Source organism: Salvelinus fontinalis, unplaced genomic scaffold (genome assembly GCF_029448725.1).
Source record: "Salvelinus fontinalis isolate EN_2023a unplaced genomic scaffold, ASM2944872v1 scaffold_0085, whole genome shotgun sequence".
Classification (NCBI taxonomy): Eukaryota; Metazoa; Chordata; class Actinopteri; order Salmoniformes; family Salmonidae; genus Salvelinus; species Salvelinus fontinalis.
Window position 1 is genome coordinate 283255 of NW_026600294.1, and position 21746 is coordinate 305000.

Here is a 21746-nt window from a genome sequence, read left to right on the forward strand (position 1 = left end):
TATGATATAACCTAACTCAATTACCTAGGTCGTTGACTCTCCTCCTGGTATCATATGATATAACCTAACTCAATGAGCTAGGTCGTTGACTCTCCTCCTTGTATCATATGATATAACCTAACTCAATTACCTAGGTCGTTGACTCTCCTCCTGGTATCATATGATATAACCTAACTCAATGAGCTAGGTCGTTGACTTTCCTCCTGGTATCATATGATATAACCTAACTCAATTAGCTAGGTCGTTGACTCTCCTCCTGGTATCATATGATATAACCTAACTCAATGAGCTAGGTCGTTGACTCTCCTCCTGGTATCATGTGATATATCCTAACTCAATTAGCTAGGTCGTTGACTTTCCTCCTGGTATCATACGATATAACCTAACTCAATTAGCTAGGTCATTGACTTTCCTCCTTGTATCATATGATATAACCTAACTCAATTAGCTAGGTCGATAACTCTCCTCGTTATTATAGAATAGCTAAATATGCACAGAGACAATGTATATTTAAAAGATTTAATGTTTTGTATTTGATGATTTATTTGGTCCATCAAGGTTAGCAGGATAGATTAGGGCAGAATATGCTCATACGCAGTTGGTTGTATAGATGACAGCAACATATATGAAATGTAATGTCGCATAGTTTTCAGTACACTGGTCATTAGTCTTCACTGGTCAACACAGCCTATACTGTAGATTCATACAGTACATCACTTTACATAAACTAACAGTTTTACAAAATTAACCCCCCCATTTCAAGATAATATCAATCTATGTCAGTAAAATGATTGTTAATCAAAAGGGAAATTTGTAAGACTTAAGTGCATATTTCCTCCAAAGAAGATAAACTTATAGAAACAATGAATAACTGACTTTTCAATACCATTGTCCATATAAATCCACTCTTGTTTGTATACAGCAGTCAGGTCAACTATCATTGACCCCTTTAAATCAGACATCTGTAAACACGACAAAGAAAAGCAAAAACAAAAAACACATTTTATAGATCCTTCATCTCATTTCTATATATGTTTTTTTATTGATTCTGGAGTCATTGATTCTGGAGGGAATTGTGTAAACCAAAAACCACATTGATTGTGGAGGGAATTGTGTAAACCAAAAAGCACATTGATTCTGGAGGGAATTGTGTAAACCAAAAACCACATTGATTCTGGAGGGAATTGTGTAAACCAAAAACCACATTGATTCTGGAGGGAATTGTGTAAACCAAAAACCACATTGATTCTGGAGGGAATTGTGTAAACCAAAAAGCACAACATTCCTATCGTTGATGCAGATATTATCAAAATGATTTCATAACAGTCAAATGATCAGATTTTTTCCCTTCCCCATAAGGCAGCAGTGACTCATTAGTAAACAGGACTGTAAACACTAATGCATGGCTTTTCTTTAGTGCAAATGTGTGTTGGGCTGGGCAGTACTGTAGCAGGAACAGTGCTGACATTATTGGTGGTGGTGACCTACTGAGTAGCGTTTACGTCAGGCTGGGTAACCATGACATCATTCTGGTTAATCAGGACTTCATGCTGGGCAGCGGTGACATTGTTCTGGTCGGTGATGACATCAACACTTGTCTCCCGGTTTGAGAAAGCGCTGTGATTTTTGCTTCACCATCCGATGCTGCCTCTGGGCCGACTGCGCCTGCTCTATGGCCTCACACAGTTTCTACAGAAGGAGGAGGAGAGGCCGTCAGGTACTGTGGGTCCAACACACACACAGACACAGACAGACAGACAGACAGACAGACAGACAGACAGACAGACAGACAGACAGACAGACAGACAGACAGACAGACAAAAAGGTGTATTATTGGGACCTGGGCGGTTGCAGGGTACTTGAGGTGCAGCACTCTCATGGGTTCCTGTCCATCTCTCTTCTGGAACGTAAACTTCTTCTGTTCCTGCCGACAAACAAAGATATTCAGTCCATTACAAGACTTGTTCTGTTCCTGCCGTCAGACAAAGATATTCAGTCCATTACAAGACTTGTTCTGTTCCTGCCGTCAGACAAAGATATTCAGTCCATTACAAGACTTGTTCTGTTCCTGCCGTCAAACAAAGATATTCAGTCCATTACAAGACTTGTTCTGTTCCTGCTGTCAGACAAAGATATTCAGTCCATTACAAGACTTGTTCTGTTCCTGTTGTCAAACAAAGATATTCAGTCCATTACAATACTTGTTCTGTTCCTGCCGTCAGACAAAGATATTCAGTCCATTACAAGACTTGTTCTGTTCCTGCCGTCAAACAAAGATATTCAGTCCATTACAAGACTTGTTCTGTTCCTGTAGTCAAACAAAGATATTCAGTCCATTACAAGACTTGTTCTGTTCCTGTTGTCAAACAAAGATATTCAGTCCATTACAAGACTTGTTCTGTTCCTGCCGTCAAACAAAGATATTCAGTCCATTACAAGACTTGTTCTGTTCCTGCCGTCAAACAAAGATATTCAGTCCATTACAAGACTTGTTCTGTTCCTGTTGTCAAACAAAGATATTCAGTCCATTACAAGACTTGTTCTGTTCCTGCCGTCAAACAAAGATATTCAGTCCATTACAATACTTAAGGAGATAAGGATGCAAGTAAGTAACTAAGTGAGTGAATTTGAAATAGGTTCTGACTGGACCTAAGGATGCTATTTAATGCGTCTGGTAAAAATGTCTGAAGCCAGACCTTGCAGTAGATCATCAGGTCCCCTCCTTCCACGTGCGGAGGCCTGGAGAAATGCTCAAACAGACACTCCCACTCTTTGTTGAAGTGTCCCACAAAATCCACCTCCTTCACACACATCACTCTCCTGTAGGAAAAGAGGAGATGTGGCGGGGCCTACGAGTTAGGACGTGATAACGGGTAAAAATACATGGCAACCTCAATATTAGAATAATAGGACTTCATCGACAGTAACGGTAATTCATACACAATAAATGCAGGAGTGTTTAATGAATATATAGATACTGTAGATATACTCTATATAGTAGTATATATCTATCTATCCAGATATCTATCTATCTACATACCGTACCAGTCAAAAGTTTGGAGACACCTACTCATTCTAGTTCATTTTTTACTATTTTCTGCATTGTAGAATTTTAGTGAAGACATCAAAACTATGAAATAACACATATGGAATCATGTAGTAACCAAAAAAATGTTAAATCTAAATATATTTGAGATTCTTCAAAGTAGCCACCCTCTGCCTTGATGACAGCTTTGCACACTCTTGACATTCTCTGAACCAGCTTCATGAGGTAGTCACCTGGAATGTGTTTCAATTATCAGGTGTGCCTTGTTAAAAGTACATTTGTGGAATCTATTTCCTTCTTAATGTGTTTGAGCCAATCAGTTGTGTTGTGACAAAGTATGGGTGTTAAACAGAAGATAGTCTTATTTGGTAAAAGACCACGTCCATATAATGGCAAGAACAGCTCAAATAAGCAAAGAGAAACGACAGTCCATCATTACTTTAAGACATAAAGCTCAGTCAATACGGAACATTTCAAGAACTTTGACAGTTTCTTCAAGTGCAGTCGCAAAAACCATCAAGCGCTATGATGAACCTGGCTCTCATGAGGACCGCCACAGGAAAGGAAGACCCAGAGTTACCTCTGCTGTGGAAGACAAGTTCATTAAAGTTAACTGCACCTCAGATTGCAGCCCAAATAAATGCTAAGTAACAGACACATCTCAACATCACCTGATCAGAGGAGACTGTGTGAATCAGGCCTTCATGGTCGATTTGCTGCAAAGAAACCACCACTAAAGGACACCAATAAGAAGAAGAGACTTGCTTGGGCCAAGAAACACAAGCAATGGACATTAGACTGGTGGAAATCTGTCCTTAGGTCTGATGAGTCCAAATTTTAGATTTTTGGTTCCAACCGCCATGTCTTCGTGAGACGCAGAGTAGGTGAACGGATGATCTCTGCATTTGTGGTTCCCACCCTGAAGCATGGAGGAGGAGGTGTGATGGTGTGGGGTGCTCCTCTGGTGACACTGTCAGTGATTTATTTAGAATTGAAGGCACACTTAACCAGCATGGCTACCACAGTATTCTGCAGCGATACGCCATCCCATCTGGCTTGTGCTTAGTGGGACTATCATTTGTTTCTAAACAGGACAATGACCCAACACACTTCCAGTCTGTGTAAGGGCTATTTGACCAAGAAGGAGAGTGATGGAGTGCTGCATCAGATGACCTGGCCTCCACAATCACCCGACCTCAACCCAATTGAGATGGTTTGGGATGAGTTGGACCCCAGAGTGAAGGAAAAGCAGCCAACAAGTGCTCAGCATAAGTGGGAACTCCTGCGAGACTGTTGGAAAAGCATTCCTGGTGAAGCTGGTTGAGAGAATGCCAAGCGTGTGCAAACCTGTCATCAAGGCAAAGGGTGGCTATTTTGAATAATCTCAAATATATTTTGATTTGTTTAACACTTTTTTGGTTACTACATGATTCCATATGTGTTATTTCACAGTTTTGATGTCTTCACTAATATTCTGCAATGTAGAAAATAGAAAAAATAAAGAAAAACCCTGGAATGAGTAGGTGTGTCCAAACTTTTTACCGGTACTGTAGGTATACACGCAGTGCATTCAGAAAGTATTCAGACCCCTTTCCCTTTTTCCCACATTTTGTTACGTTACAGCCTTATTCTAAAATGGATTAAATGCATTTTTTCCCTCATCAATCTAAACACAATACCCAATGACAGAGCGAAAAAAGGTTTTTACAAAATGTTGCTAATGTATTACAAATTAAAAACTGAAATACCCTATTTACCTAAATATTCAGACCCTTTGCTATGAGACTCGAAATTGATCTCAGGTTCATCCTGTTTCCATTGATCATCCTTGAGATGTTTCTACAACTTCATTGGAGGCCACCTGTGGTAAATTAAATTGATTGGACCCGATTTGAGGCGTGTGCCTTTCCAAATCATGTCCAATCAATTTAATTTACCACAGGTGGAGTCCAATCAAGTTGTAGAAACATCTCAAGGATGATCAATGGAAACAGGATGAACCTGAGCTCAAATTTCGAGTCTCATAGCAAAGGGTCTGAATACTTGTGTAAATAAAGGTATTTATATATATTTTTTGTAATAAATTTGCAAAAATGTCTAAACTTGTTTTCAATTTGTCATTATGGGGTATTGTGTTTATATTAATGAGAATTTGTATTTATTTAAATCCATTTTAGAATAAGGCTGTAAAGTAACACAAATGTGGAAAAAAGTCAAGGGGTCTGAATACTTTCCTTTAAATACACAATTAGTTAAAAGACCTTTTCAGGTAAAGCGCCTTCTCAAACCAGTATCCCCAATATACAAACACAAAATGTCTACCCTGAGGCACGAGTCACGTTGGACTGAAATCTTCCACAATGTACCTGTTGGTCACTATAACGTTGGTCTTCCTGTGTCCAGGGTACAAACAGTGTTGTCTGAAGATCTCTCCTTCCAGCTGCTTGATCTCTGACCTCTGAAGGAGCAGTGTCCATGTGTGGAAACATACAAATACATTAGCTGTGTTCGAATACACATTACTAACTTACTGTATACTACATACTTAAAAACGAGTATATACTACTAGTTCGCTTTAGTATACTGTAAACTGAACGGTATCGTTTCCCGGAAGTTGATGCTGTTGCTATGCAACCTCTTGCTAGCTTGTTAGCATAACAAATGACTAGCTAAACATTTTTACGATTTCGGGGGTGTGTTTGTAAATTTAAAAAATCTGGAGTGCCATGGTGCACTCTGGGCCTTCGTCAAATCCAGAGCGTGGACAGATTGTCCGTTTGTAAAATTGAGAGCGCTTCGCTCTAGGGAGCATTCAGAGTGCACACTCTCTAGGGAGCGATCAGAGTGCACACAAGGTTGATCCGAGCGTTCAACGGCAGTCAAGCACCCAAGCTAACTGGCTAACGTCGGCTAGCTACTTAGAGAACACCTCACTCTGACCATTAAGCACCCAAGCTAACTGGCTAACGTAGGCTAGCTACTTAGAGAACACCTCACTCTGACCATTAAGCACCCAAGCTAACTGGCTAACGTAGGCTAGCTACTTAGAGAACACCCCACTCTGACCATTAAGCACCCAAGCTAACTGGCTAACGTAGGCTAGCTACTTAGAGAACACCTCACTCTGACCATTAAGCACCCAAGCTAACTGGCTAACGTAGGCTAGCTACTTAGAGAACACCCCACTCTGACCATTAAGCACCCAAGCTAACTGGCTAACGTAGGCTAGCTACTTAGAGAACACCTCACTCTGACCATTATACTCGTCCTAGCAGAGCCGGTTAGGCTGTTTTTATATTATCCAGAGCCTTGGAGACTAACTGTGTTCCCGGTAACAATTTAATTGATCTTTTTTTTTTTTTGCTGACGTTTATTGACAACGGCCATATTCAACGGGTGTTGAGCGTTTTGTAAATTCATCAGTTATTCTGCGCGAGAAATCGGGAATAGATAGCCAGAGTTAACAATTTCTTATTGAAATGCACAACGACTAAACCACTTAGCTAAGAGTGATGTGAATAGTCAAGTCAATAAACGTTGGGTAGTTAGTTAGTTAGCAGATGTATTGGTAGCCAACTAACGTTAGGTAACTAGCTAACATGCCGGTACATACTGCAGTAATGCTATGCGGTTCGTAAGGACAGCGTAGCTAACAAATTGTCAGCCAACGTAACGTGTAACTTATTTGAAAAGTCATTACTTTATTAAATTGCTCAACATTTTCTTAACATTTGTTCTAATTAGTTAAAGCAATGAATTTGTCTCTGCTCTCCTCGGCTCTATATTTTCCTGCCATTTTCTTCAAATCTGAAAACTTTGTGAAGCCACGCCCATTTTCTGAAGAATTGCATTATGGGTCCTAAAAGCACGGATATAGTGTACTCTGCATGTACACTTCGTATTTAGGCGAATTTAGTACGACATCCGGGAACTTTTGGCATACTAACTATATCCGTACTACGACCAACGAACATACTATATACTCAATTCAGTCACAAATAATACGGTTAGTTCGGTGAGTATGACTATTCGAACACAGATTATATCTTCATTTGTAAAGATTATGTTGTAGCTAAAACTTCCCTTTTCTAAGCAAACTTTATTACCGTAAACCAGCAAATCATTGCAATGGATTTTCCACATGTAATTAAGTGAATGTTTATATAGTTTTATTAGATTTCAGGTTGAAAGTGACATCACACACACACACACAATAGAACATAGTGAACGTATTGACCAATAGAAATAAACCATTTACCCGTCACATTAGCATACATTAACATAGTTTAAGGCAGTCAGACTAACTAGAGAGTTATGTTGAATATGTTGGAAAATGATGACAAAGTATCTATCAAATATAACATTAATTTGCTTCTTTGAACAATAACCCGGTTTCTAAATCATTTAGCATACGGTTATAGTAACTCATACACACACTAATGTAAGAGTAGAGCATCAATATATCATTATGAGTGCAATACTGTATATACAGATACGAAAGCAATGATTTACAAGGTGACGCTATGAACCTTTTATAAAAATATTGCAAACTTCTGCTGAAGTATCGTTACTAGTCAAAAAAACAAACAAATGGCTACATTTCTTTAGTAAAATATTATTTTCAATCATTTTTTAGTTTTGTTATATAGGGTAGTTTATAAAGGCTGGACAAAATCATCGGCATATATTATATAGCAGGCTAAATCGTTTCATTTCCTAATTCTGGTAAATATGAAATAAAATTGCAAAAAAAGATTTTATTTGGCAAAAGTAATAGAAAAGACCTGACTTAAAAACAAGACTGAGGTATTTTACGGACGGAGATGTTTTCCCCTTTTGGCATGCAAAACAATTCAGTGTTCAGCCAAGAAACCTGCATTAAGAGTCATGAAATCAGCAACACATTTACAAACCAGATATAGAAAGGAGATTGAACCTTGACACAGATATAGAGCTTCACCTATGTGTGCGTCAACATTTCAACGATCAAGACATTTTTAACTCCTCATCAACTGGCCGTTGATAGAACTGAGATAATTGTCCATTGATTACTGGCAATTGAATTACATCATGTAGAGAACATACACCACCCCATAATCAACCTCGACCCCTTCTATTCCTCATCATGCTGCATGAAGGAGAGAGCGAGAGAAACACACAAAAGGACAGGGAGGAAATTAGAAGTGGAAAAGAAAGACCGACACTTCGCGGCCAGCGGTGTCAAAGAGAAAGACATGAATGTTTCATTTCTGTAAAGATAAAAGATTAAACTCATTGGTTTCAAGATTACACTTTCAGATTGACTCAGTCGTTGTTACGGACATGTAATACACTGTATAAGGAAAAATTTAAGAAATATATAATTTAGAATAGAAAAGTGCAGGAAGGGAAAAAGCACTAGTTGTTATATGGCCTCCTTTTCTCCAACCTGGACAAGTCTACCTCCAGCCATGGGTGTTTTAGTGTTCTTCTAAGGTGGGTTGCTAACCTGGAATAGGTCGTAACCCTTGGCGTCCTCCTGGTCGTAAGGTCTGATGATTCCGTCCTCTCGGATCAGTCTGACCGGCCTCAGCTTGGTCACTTCCTCTGTCGACTCTGCCACCCTGCCAATCACAACGCGCCGTCAGATCTCACAGAGCCAATCGGAACGCACCGTCAGAGATCTCACAGAGCCAATCGGAACGCACCGTCAGAGATCTCACAGAGCCAATCGCAACCCCACCATCCAGAAGGGTTTCATGAATCAAGAGCAAGAACTAGTTTGCTTTCTGACCCAAACTCATAACAAAACTGCTATGCGATGTCTTCCCAATGAGCCAGACACAGTAACAGATTAGGACACCATTACAGCAAAACAATCAACACTAGCAGAATCCTGCTTCTGAAAGAAATCACTAACTTATAAACCGTTCAGCCCAAAAGGGCGTTGGCGACCGGTGCATGAGTATGTATGCGTGTGTGTGTGTGTGTGTATGTGTGTGTGTGTGTGTGTGTGTTCCAGTATCTCACCTTTCGTTATCTCTAGTGTGAAAGCATGGAACAATAATTTCATCAGGTTATCAGGAATTAATTAAGTGATTAATATGCTTTTGTGAAGGATAATGAATGACGTGGTGAATGGACAGAAGTACTATGTGATGGAGGAGGGGGGGGGGGTCTGTGTTTTGGCATCTCAGAGCAACTGGGGAATTAGGAATGTTTTGGCTCAACATTAGATACCTGAGAGGTGAGAGGGGGAGGGACGGGAGGTTATGAGAAAGCTGGGGGGGGGGGGGGGGGGGTTATGAGAAAGCTGTGGGGGGGGGGTCTGTGTTTTGGCATCTCAGAGCAACTGGGGAATTAGGAATGTTTTGGCTCAACATTAGATACCTGAGAGGTGAGAGGGGGAGGGACGGGAGGTTATGAGAAAGCTGGGGGGGGGTTATGAGAAAGCTGGGGGGGGGGGGTTATGAGAAAGCTGTGTGTGTGTGGGGGGGGGGGGGGGGGGGTTAAAGTTGCAGTAGAGACTGAATGGTCCACTTGGCTGTGTCCTCCAGTCAGAGTGCTGTTGACAGGGTGTCATTTCAGCTCCGTATCAACAATGTAAATTACCCAGCTACATGCTAGCACATTTCCCCCAAAACACCATTCCACTCTGCAATGCATTACATCAGTCTATCAGACCTGGAGCCCCCGGGGCCATCAGTCTATCACAGACCTGGAGCCCCCGGGGCCATCAGACCTGGAGCCCCCGGGGCCATCAGTCTACCACAGACCTGGAGCCCCCGGGGCCATCAGTCTACCACAGACCTGGAGCCCCCGGGGCCATCAGTCTACCACAGACCTGGAGCCCCCGGGGTCATCAGTCTACCACAGACCTGGAGCCCCCGGGGCCATCAGTCTACCACAGACCTGGAGCCCCCGGGGCCATCAGTCTACCACAGACCTGGAGCCCCCGGGGCCATCAGTCTACCACAGACCTGGAGCCCCCGGGGCCATCAGTCCACCACAGACCTGGAGCCCCCGGGGCCATCAGTCTATCAGACCTGGAGCCCCCGGGGCCATCAGTCTACCACAGACCTGGAGCCCCCGGGGCCATCAGTCTACCACAGACCTGGAGCCCCCGGGGCCATCAGTCTACCACAGACCTGGAGCCCCCGGGGCCATCAGTCTACCACAGACCTGGAGCCCCCGGGGCCATCAGTCTATCACAGACCTGGAGCCCCCGGGGCCAATACATCTTGGGTTCCTGACATTATGTGGATATTATGTTGTTTTTGTGTTTGTTTTTTTTGCAACAAAAAACGTTGCCAAACCGCCAATCTTTGCATGGCAGTGGTCGTGCGCTCGTGCAGTCGGCCAATCCCAGAGGAGAGAACAGGTGGGAGGAGGGGCTTGAGTGTAACTTCTATCAGCGGATCTGACAAAGGAAGAGTCTGTGGTGTGTCTGTTTGTCTAACTGCAGTTTGGAATCCAATGTGATGTCGAGTTACTGAGTTACAGAAGGACCTGCTGAGAACAGCAGCTCTGATCTTTAAGAGATTTACAGTAACAATCTAGTCTTGCTCACTCTCCCAGCTCTAATCTTTAAGAGATTTACAGTAACAATCTAGTCTTGCTCACTCTCCCAGCTCTAATCTTTAAGAGATTTACAGTAACAATCTAGTGTTGCTCTCTGCCAGCTCTAATCTTTAAGAGCTTTACAGTAACAATCTAGTCTTGCTCACTCTCCCAGCTCTAATCTTTAAGAGCTTTACGGTAACAATCTAGTCTTGCTCTCTGCCAGCTCTAATCTTTAAGAGCTTTACGGTAACAATCTAGTCTTGCTCACTCTCCCAGCTCTAATCTTTAAGAGCTTTACGGTAACAATCTAGTCTTGCTCTCTGATCTTTAAGAGATTTACGGTAACAATCTAGTCTTGCTCTCTGCCAGCTCTAATCTTTAAGAGCTTTACAGTAACAATCTAGTCTTGCTCTCTGCCAGCTCTAATCTTTAAGAGCTTTACAGTAACAATCTAGTCTTGCTCTCTGATCTTTAAGAGATTTACAGTAACAATCTAGTCTTGCTCTCTGCCAGCTCTAATCTTTAAGAGCTTTACAGTAACAATCTAGTCTTGCTCTCTGCCAGCTCTGATCTTTAAGAGCTTTACAGTAACAATCTAGTCTTGCTCACTCTCCCAGCTCTAATCTTTAAGAGATTTACAGTAACAATCTAGTCTTGCTCTCTGCCAGCTCTGATCTTTAAGAGATTTACAGTAACAATCTAGTCTTGCTCTCTGCCAGCTCTAATCTTTAAGAGCTTTACAGTAACAATCTAGTCTTGCTCTCTGCCAGCTCTGATCTTTAAGAGCTTTACAGTAACAATCTAGTCTTGCTCTCTGCCAGCTCTAATCTTTAAGAGCTTTACAGTAACAATCTAGTCTTGCTCTCTGCCAGCTCTAATCTTTAAGAGCTTTACGGTAACAATCTAGTCTTGCTCTCTGCCAGCTCTGATCTTTAAGAGCTTTACGGTAACAATCTAGTCTTGCTCACTCTCCCAGCTCTAATCTTTAAGAGCTTTACAGTAACAATCTAGTCTTGCTCTCTCTCCCAGCTCTAATCTTTAAGAGCTTTACAGTAACAATCTAGTCTTGCTCTCTGCCAGCTCTGATCTTTAAGAGCTTTACAGTAACAATCTAGTCTTGCTCTCTGCCAGCTCTAATCTTTAAGAGCTTTACAGTAACAATCTAGTCTTGCTCTCTGCCAGCTCTAATCTTTAAGAGCTTTACAGTAACAATCTAGTCTTGCTCTCTGCCAGCTCTGATCTTTAAGAGCTTTACAGTAACAATCTAGTCTTGCTCTCTGCCAGCTCTGATCTTTAAGAGCTTTACAGTAACAATCTAGTCTTGCTCTCTGCCAGCTCTAATCTTTAAGAGCTTTACGGTAACAATCTAGTCTTGCTCACTCCCAGCTCTGATCTTTAAGAGCTTTATGGTAACAATCTAGTCTTGCTCTCTGCCAGCTCTGATCTTTAAGAGCTTTACAGTAACAATCTAGTCTTGCTCACTCTCCCAGCTCTGATCTTTAAGAGCTTTACGGTAACAATCTAGTCTTGCTCTCTGCCAGCTCTAATCTTTAAGAGCTTTACGGTAACAATCTAGTCTTGCTCACTCCCAGCTCTGATCTTTAAGAGCTTTATGGTAACAATCTAGTGTTGCTCTCTGCCAGCTCTGATCTTTAAGAGCTTTACAGTATCTAGTGTTGCTCTCTCCCAGGCTGTTCAGTCCTCAGGGATTTAGTCTGGTGGACCTCACGATGCTGCAGTATGGAGCAGAGGGAGGAGTCAGGTCAGAAGCAGTGTTAACAACGATGGAGGTGGGGGGGGGGGGGGGGTTAAATGTTGAGCGTTAACCAATCATTTCCTTTGAAACAGCATGTTATAATAGCATAATAACTACTTTAACACCATGCAGTCACTTACCTCTCTGACAGACATTCTGATCTATGAGAAAGACAACTAACCCGCCATGCCAGACAAACCCCTCCCCTAGAGTCCCAAGCCCCTCCCCTAGAGTCCCAAACCCCTCCCCCAGAGTCCCAAACCCCTCCCAGAGTCCCAAACCCCTCCCAGAGTCCCAAACCCCTCCCAGAGTCCCAAACCCCTCCCAGAGTCCCAAACCCCTCCCAGAGTCCCAAACCCCTCCCAGAGTCCCAAACCCCTCCCCTATAGTCCCAGACCCCTCCCCTATAGTCCCAGACCCCTCCCCTATAGTCCCAGACCCCTCCCATATAGCCCCAAACCCCTCCCCTATGATCCTGGTGTAGGTCACAGCTTTCCCACATCTCACCAAATACTCACTCAACAGAAAGACCAAAATAACATCTCCAAGGAATTAACTTATGAGAAAACAAAATGACAACAGAACAGTTAACAAAATTAGTCAGCTCACATAATTATAATGTACAGAACATAAAGCACCAAACATGGTTATGACTGGCAGACAGAGACAAACATGGTTATGACTGGCAGACAGAGAGAAACATGGTTATGACTGGCAGACAGAGAGAAACATGGTTATGACTGGCAGACAGAGACAAACATGGTTATGACTGGCAGACAGAGAGAAACATGGTTATGACTGGCAGACAGAGAGAAACATGGTTATGACTGGCAGACAGAGACAAACATGGTTATGACTGGCAGACAGAGAGAAACATGGTTATGACTGGCAGACAGACACAAACATGGTTATGACTGGCAGACAGAGAGAAACATGGTTATGACTGGCAGACAGAGACAAACATGGTTATGACTGGCAGACAGAGAGAAACATGGTTATGACTGGCAGACAGAGACACACATGGCGTTACACAATACCACATTAAACAAAGCATTCCAAATAAAATCACAATAACCTCTGTAGTGTCCCGTGTCTCTCTACTAACCTCTGTAGTGTCCTGTGTCTCTCTACTAACCTCTGTAGTGTCCCGTGTCTCTCTACTAACCTCTGTAGTGTCCTGTGTCTCTCTACTAACCTCTGTAGTGTCCCGTGTCTCTCTACTAACCTCTGTAGTGTCCTGTGTCTCTCTACTAACCTCTGTAGTGTCCCGTGTCTCTCTACTAACCTCTGTAGTGTCCCGTGTCTCTCTACTAACCTCTGTAGTGTCCCGTGTCTCTCTACTAACCTCTGTAGTGTCCCGTGTCTCTCTACTAACCTCTGTAGTGTCCCGTGTCTCTCTACTAACCTCTGTAGTGTCCCGTGTCTCTCTACTAACCTCTGTAGTGTCCCGTGTCTCTCTACTAACCTCTGTAGTGTCCTGTGTCTCTCTACTAACCTCTGTAGTGTCCCGTGTCTCTCTACTAACCTCTGTAGTGTCCCGTGTCTCTCTACTAACCTATGTAGTGTCCCGTGTCTCTCTACTAACCTCTGTAGTGTCCCGTGTCTCTCTACTAACCTCTGTAGTGTCCCGTGTCTCTCTACTAACCTCTGTAGTGTCCCGTGTCTCTCTACTAACCTCTGTAGTGTCCCGTGTCTCTCTACTAACCTCTGTAGTGTCCCGTGTCTCTCTACTAACCTCTGTAGTGTCCCGTGTCTCTCTACTAACCTCTGTAGTGTCCCGTGTCTCTCTACTAACCTCTGTAGTGTCATGTGTCTCTCTACTAACCTCTGTAGTGTCCCGTGTCTCTCTACTAACCTCTGTAGTGTCCCGTGTCTCTCTACTAACCTCTGTAGTGTCCCGTGTCTCTCTACTAACCTCTGTAGTGTCCTGTGTCTCTCTACTAACCTCTGTAGTGTCCTGTGTCTCTCTACTAACCTCTGTAGTGTCCTGTGTCTCTCTACTACCTCTGTAGTGTCCTGTATTCGTGTCTACTACCTCTGTAGTGTCCTGTATTCGTCTCTACTAACCTCTGTAGTCTCCTGTGTCTCTCTACTAACCTCTGTAGTGTCCCGTGTCTCTCTACTAACCTCTGTAGTGTCCCGTGTCTCTCTACTAACCTCTGTAGTGTCCCGTGTCGCTCTACTAACCTCTGTAGTGTCCCGTGTCGCTCTACTAACCTCTGTAGTGTCCTGTATTCGTCTCTACCAACCCCTGTAGTGTCCTGTGTCTCTCTACTAACCTCTGTAGTGTCCCGTGTCTCTCTACTAACCTCTGTAGTGTCCCGTGTCTCTCTACTAACCTCTGTAGTGTCCCGTGTCTCTCTACTAACCTCTGTAAGTGTCCTGTATTCGTCTCTACCAACCTTTGCAGTGTCCTGTGTCTCTCTACTAACCTCTGTAGTGTCCTGTGTCTCTCTACTAACCTCTGTAGTGTCCTGTATTCGTGTCTACTAACCTCTGTAGTGTCCTGTGTCTCTCTACTAACCTCCGTAGTGTCCCGTCTCTACTAACCTCCGTAGTGTCCTGTGTCTCTCTACTAACCTCTGTAGTGTCCTGTGTCTCTCTACTAACCTCTGTAGTGTCCTGTGTCTCTCTACTAACCTCTGTAGTGTCCTGTGTCTCTCTACTAACCTCTGTAGTGTCCTGTGTCTCTCTACTAACCTCTGTAGTGTCCTGTATTCGTCTCTACTAACCTCTGTAGTGTCCTGTGTCTCTCTACTACCTCTGTAGTGTCCTGTGTCTCTCTACTAACCTCTGTAGTGTCCTGTGTCTCTCTACTAACCTCTGTAGTGTCCTGTGTCTCTCTTCTAACCTCTGTAGTGTCCTGTATTCGTCTCTACTAACCTCTGTAGTGTCCTGTGTCTCTCTACTACCTCTGTAGTGTCCTGTGTCTCTCTACTACCTCTGTAGTGTCCTGTGTCTCTCTACTAACCTCTGTAGTGTCCTGTGTCTCTCTACTACCTATGTAGTGTCCTGTGTCTCTCTACTACCTCTGTAGTGTCCTGTGTCTCTCTACTACCTCTGTAGTGTCCTGTGTCTCTCTACTAACCTCTGTAGTGTCCTGTGTCTCTCTACTACCTCTGTAGTGTCCTGTGTTTCTCTACTACCTCTGTAGTGTCCTGTGTTTCTCTACTACCTCTGTAGTGTCCTGTGTCTCTCTACTAACCTCTGTAGTGTCCTGTATTCGTGTCTACTACCTCTGTAGTGTCCTGTATTCGTGTCTACTACCTCTGTAGTGCCCTGTATTCGTCTCTACTAACCTCTGTAGTGTCCTGTGTCTCTCTACTACCTCTGTAGTGTCCTGTATTCGTGTCTACTACCTCTGTAGTGTCCTGGTTCTCTCTACTAACCTCTGTAGTGTCCTGTGTCTCTCTACTACCTCTGTAGTGTCCTGTGTCTCTCTACTACCTCTGTAGTGTCCTGTGTCTCTCTACTACCTCTGTAGTGTCCTGTGTCTCTCTACTAACCTCTGTAGTGTCCTGTGTCTCTCTACTACCTCTGTAGTGTCCTGTGTTTCTCTACTACCTCTGTAGTGTCCTGTGTTTCTCTACTACCTCTGTAGTGTCCTGTGTCTCTCTACTAACCTCTGTAGTGTCCTGTATTCGTGTCTACTACCTCTGTAGTGTCCTGTATTCGTGTCTACTACCTCTGTAGTGTAGTGTATTTGTCTCTACTAACCTCTGTAGTGTCCTGTGTCTCTCTACTACCTCTGTAGTGTCCTGTATTCGTGTCTACTACCTCTGCAGTGTCCTGTGTCTCTCTACTAACCTCTGTAGTGTCCTGTGTCTCTCTACTACCTCTGTAGTGTCCTGTGTCTCTCTACTACCTCTGTAGTGTCCTGTGTCTCTCTACTACCTCTGTAGTGTCCTGTGTCTCTCTACTAACCTCTGTAGTGTCCTGTGTCTCTCTACTACCTCTGTAGTGTCCTGTGTTTCTCTACTACCTCTGTAGTGTCCTGTGTTTCTCTACTACCTCTGTAGTGTCCTGTGTCTCTCTACTAACCTCTGTAGTGTCCTGTATTCGTGTCTACTACCTCTGTAGTGTCCTGTATTCGTGTCTACTACCTCTGTAGTGTAGTGTATTTGTCTCTACTAACCTCTGTAGTGTCCTGTGTCTCTCTACTACCTCTGTAGTGTCCTGTATTCGTGTCTACTACCTCTGTAGTGTCCTGTGTCTCTCTACTAACCTCTGTAGTGTCCTGTGTCTCTCTACTACCTCTGTAGTGTCCTGTGTCTCTCTACTACCTCTGTAGTGTCCTGTGTCTCTCTACTAACCTCTGTAGTGTCCTGTGTCTCTCTACTACCTCTGTAGTGTCCTGTGTTTCTCTACTACCTCTGTAGTGTCCTGTGTTTCTCTACTACCTCTGTAGTGTCCTGTGTCTCTCTACTAACCTCTGTAGTGTCCTGTATTCGTGTCTACTACCTCTGTAGTGTCCTGTATTCGTGTCTACTACCTCTGTAGTGTAGTGTATTTGTCTCTACTAACCCCTGTAGTGTCCTGTGTCTCTCTACTACCTCTGTAGTGTCCTGTATTCGTGTCTACTACCTCTGTAGTGTCCTGTGTCTCTCTACTAACCTCTGTAGTGTCCTGTGTCTCTCTACTACCTCTGTAGTGTCCTGTATTCGTCTCTACTAACCTCTGTAGTCTCCTGTGTCTCTCTACTAACCTCTGTAGTGTCCTGTGTCTCTCTACTAACCTCTGTAGTGTCCTGTGTCTCTCTACTAACCTCTGTAGTGTCCTGTATTCGTCTCTACCAACCCCTGTAGTGTCCTGTGTCTCTCTACTAACCTCTGTAGTGTCCCGTGTCTCTCTACTAACCTCTGTAGTGTCCCGTGTCTCTCTACTAACCTCTGTAGTGTCCCGTGTCTCTCTACTAACCTCTGTAAGTGTCCTGTATTCGTCTCTACCAACCTTTGCAGTGTCCTGTGTCTCTCTACTAACCTCTGTAGTGTCCTGTATTCGTCTCTACTAACCTCTGTAGTGTCCTGTATTCGTGTCTACTAACCTCTGTAGTGTCCTGTGTCTCTCTACTAACCTCTGTAGTGTCCTGTGTCTCTCTACTAACCTCTGTAGTGTCCCGTGTCTCTCTACTAACCTCTGTAGTGTCCCGTGTCTCTCTACTAACCTCTGTAAGTGTCCTGTATTCGTCTCTACCAACCTTTGCAGTGTCCTGTGTCTCTCTACTAACCTCTGTAGTGTCCTGTATTCGTCTCTACTAACCTCTGTAGTGTCCTGTATTCGTGTCTACTAACCTCTGTAGTGTCCTGTGTCTCTCTACTAACCTCTGTAGTGTCCTGTGTCTCTCTACTAACCTCTGTAGTGTCCTGTGTCTCTCTACTAACCTCTGTAGTGTCCTGTATTCGTGTCTACTAACCTCTGTAGTGTCCTGTGTCTCTCTACTAACCTCCGTAGTGTCCCGTCTCTACTAACCTCCGTAGTGTCCTGTGTCTCTCTACTAACCTCTGTAGTGTCCTGTGTCTCTCTACTAACCTCTGTAGTGTCCTGTGTCTCTCTACTAACCTCTGTAGTGTCCTGTGTCTCTCTACTAACCTCTGTAGTGTCCTGTGTCTCTCTACTAACCTCTGTAGTGTCCTGTATTCGTATCTACTAACCTCTGTAGTGTCCTGTGTCTCTCTACTACCTCTGTAGTGTCCTGTATTCGTGTCTACTACCTCTGTAGTGTCCTGTATTCGTCTCTACTAACCTCTGTAGTGTCCAGTGTCTCTCTACTAACCTCTGTAGTGTCCCGTGTCTCTCTACTAACCTCTGTATGCCGTGGAAGGTGCTGGAGGCCATGTCTACGATGCCCCCTGTCGGCCTGGCCACCACCCCCACCAGACCCTTCCCTATGCCCTTGAAGAACCCTGCCGCGCCCTCCTTCTTGGCCCCTGGGGGGGGGGGGGGGGGCGATAGAGAGACAGAGAATAAAACAAGAGTTAGACCTCTGGTTTAGAAAAGGTTAACACACAAAGCCACCTACACTGGAAATATAGTAATGACATGTCCAACATACGCTGAGTGGACAAAACATTAAGACCACCTTCCTAATGTTGAGTTACAACCCCCCCCTGTAATGCTTAGAGAAGATCTTATGTCAAGTGTTATTGAAGTGTTGTGGCTGCTATAGGCCGCCAAGTGCTAACAGTCAGTAGCTAAATAATATGTGTGAAATGCTTGATAGTGTGTGGGAAGCTTCTCACTGTAACCAGCGCCTGTAATCTGGTTCAGGTTATTAACCTACCAGGGTGTTTTACAAGAGGAAGCTTCTCACTGTAACCAGCGCCTGTAATCTGGTTCGGGTTATTAATCAACCTACCAGGGTGTTTACAAACACTACAGGAACACGATCATCCACATGTATTGATCACATTTTTACTAAAACCATAGACCTGTGTTCGAAAGCTGTATCCGTACCCATTGGATGCAGTGATCACAATATAGTGGTATAGTAATAGTAGTATATAGTAATATATAGTAATATATTATATATATTATATTATATATATATATATTATATATATTATATTATATATTATATATTATATATAATAGTAATATATATTCAAGGAAAGATAAAGTTCCAAACGTTGGGCCTAAAATAGTGCATAAGAGATCATACAAAATATTTTGCTGTGACTCTTATGTGGATGATATTACAAATATTTGTTGGTCTGAGGAGCAAACATTTGCAAAAATTTCTAACAACCTGTTGTTGCTTTGTCATTATGTGGTATTGTGATGTCATTATGTGGTATTGTGATGTCATTATGTGCTATTGTGACGTCATTATGTGGTATTGTGACGTCATTATGTGGTATTGTGTGTTGATTGATGAGGGCGAAAAAATATCAATTTAATCCATTTTAGAACAAGTCTGTAACGTAACAAAATGTGGAAAAAGTCAATGGGTCTGAATACATTTCCAGAATGCACTGTATGGAAATTGTAAAGTCTCCTGTCTGTAATGTATTTTTCGTTATGTGTCGGACCCCAGTAAGACCAGCTGTCACCGTTGGCGACGGCCATTTGAGATCTTAACTCAAATCTAATCTACAAGGTGTAGAAAGCGTTCCACAGGGATGCTGGTCCATGTTGACTCCACAGGGATGCTGGCCCATGTTGACTCCACAGGGATGCTGGCCCATGTTGACTCCACAGGGATGCTGGCCCATGTTGACTCCACAGGGATGCTGGCCCATGTTGACTCCACAGGGATGCTGGCCCATGTTGACTCCACAGGGATGCTGGCCCATGTTGACTCCACAGGGATGCTGGCCCATGTTGACTCCACAGGGATGCTGGCCCATGTTGACTCCACAGGGATGCTGGCCCATGTTGACTCCACAGGGATGCTGGCCAATGTTGACTCCACAGGGATGCTGGCCCATGTTGACTCCACAGGGATGCTGGCCCATGTTGACTCCACAGGGATGCTGGCCCATGTTGACTCCACAGGGATGCTGGTCCATGTTGACTCCACAGGGGTGCTGGCCCATGTTGACTCCACAGGGATGCTGGCCCATGTTGACTCCACAGGGATGCTGGCCCATGTTGACTCCACAGGGACGCTGGTCCATGTTGACTCCACAGGGATGCTGGTCCATGTTGACTCCACAGGGATGCTGGTCCATGTTGACTCCACAGGGATGCTGGTCCATGTTGACTCATTACATTTAAGTCATTTAGCAGACGCTCTTATCCAGAGCGACTTACAAATTGGTGCATTCACCTTATGACATCCAGTGGAACAGCCACTTTACAATAGTGCATCTAGATCTTTTTTAAGGGGGGGGGGGGGGGGCAGAAGGATTGCTTTATCCTATCCTAGGTATTCCTTGAAGAGGTGGGGTTTCAGGTGTCTCCGGAAGGTGGTGATTGACTCCGCTGTCCTGGCGTCGTGAGGGAGTTTGTTCCACCATTGGGGTGCCAGAGCAGCGAACAGTTTTGACTGGGCTGAGCGGGAACTGTACTTCCTCAGTGGTAGGGAGGCGAGCAGGCCAGAGGTGGATGAACGCAGTGCCCTTGTTTGGGTGTAGGGCCTGATCAGAGCCTGAAGGTACTGAGGTGCCGTTCCCCTCACAGCTCCGTAGGCAAGCACCATGGTCTTGTAGCGGATGCGAGCTTCAACTGGAAGCCAGTGGAGAGAGCGGAGGAGCGGGGTGACGTGAGAGAACTTGGGAAGGTTGAACACCAGACGGGCTGCGGCGTTCTGGATGAGTTGTAGGGGTTTAATGGCACAGGCAGGGAGCCCAGCCAACAGCGAGTTGCAGTAATCCAGACGGGAGATGACAAGTGCCTGGATTAGGACCTGCGCCGCTTCCTGTGTGAGGCAGGGTCGTACTCTGCGGATGTTGTAGAGCATGAACCTACAGGAACGGGTCACCGCCTTGATGTTAGTGGAGAACGACAGGGTGTTGTCCAGGATCACGCCAAGGTTCTTAGCGCTCTGGGAGGAGGACACAATGGAGTTGTCAACCGTGATGGCGAGATCATGGAACGGGCAGTCCTTCCCCGGGAGGAAGAGCAGCTCCGTCTTGCCGAGGTTCAGCTTGAGGTGGTGATCCGTCATCCACACTGATATGTCTGCCAGACATGCAGAGATGCGATTCACCACCTGGTCATCAGAAGGGGGAAAGGAGAAGATTAATTGTGTGTCGTCTGCATAGCAATGATAGGAGAGACCATGTGAGGTTATGACAGAGCCAAGTGACTTGGTGTATAGCGAGAATAGGAGAGGGCCTAGAACAGAGCCCTGGGGGACACCAGTGGTGAGAGCGCGTGGTGAGGAGACAGATTCTCGCCACGCCACCTGGTAGGAGCGACCTGTCAGGTAGGACGCAATCCAAGCGTGGGCCGCGCCGGAGATGCCCAACTCGGAGAGGGTGGAGAGGAGGATCTGATGGTTCACAGTATCGATGCTGGTCCATGTTGACTCCAATGCCTCCCACAGTTGTGTCAAGTTGGCTGGATGTCCTTTGGGTGGTGGATCATTCTTGATACACACAGGAAACTGTTGAGCGTCAAAAACCCAGCAGCGTTGCAGTTCTTGACACAAACCGGTGCGCCTGGCACCTACTACCATACCCCATTCTTGCCCATTCACACTCTGAATGACACACACACAACTCATGTCTCAATTGTTTCGAGGCTTGAAGATATTTATTGAAAATCGGTCTCCTCCCCTTTCATCTACACTGATTGAAGTGGATTTAAGAGGTGACATCAATAAGGGATCATGTCTTTCACCTGGATTCACCTGGTCAGTCTGTCACGGAAAGAGCAGGTGTTCATAATGTTTTGTCCACTCAGTGTAAATGTACTGTTTCCCTGGGGCCTCCGGTTCCACACGATGACAATGAACTA

The 21746-nt window shown here is 44.3% G+C and overlaps 1 protein-coding gene across 1 annotated transcript in view; it reads right to left on the reverse strand.

Moving 5' to 3' along the window:
• Positions 1-505: 505 nt before the first annotated feature.
• Positions 506-21746, reverse strand: part of LOC129842997 (intermembrane lipid transfer protein VPS13C-like) — a gene marked incomplete at its 5' end in the record, with an annotated part of 207119 nt that continues 185878 nt past the window's right edge. The window contains 6 exons of the mRNA XM_055911720.1: positions 506-1689; positions 1841-1924; positions 2697-2820; positions 5413-5504; positions 8535-8649; positions 18148-18271. Coding sequence (XP_055767695.1) covers positions 1588-1689; positions 1841-1924; positions 2697-2820; positions 5413-5504; positions 8535-8649; positions 18148-18271 — 641 coding nt within the window. The remainder of the gene's footprint in view (positions 1690-1840; positions 1925-2696; positions 2821-5412; positions 5505-8534; positions 8650-18147; positions 18272-21746) is intronic.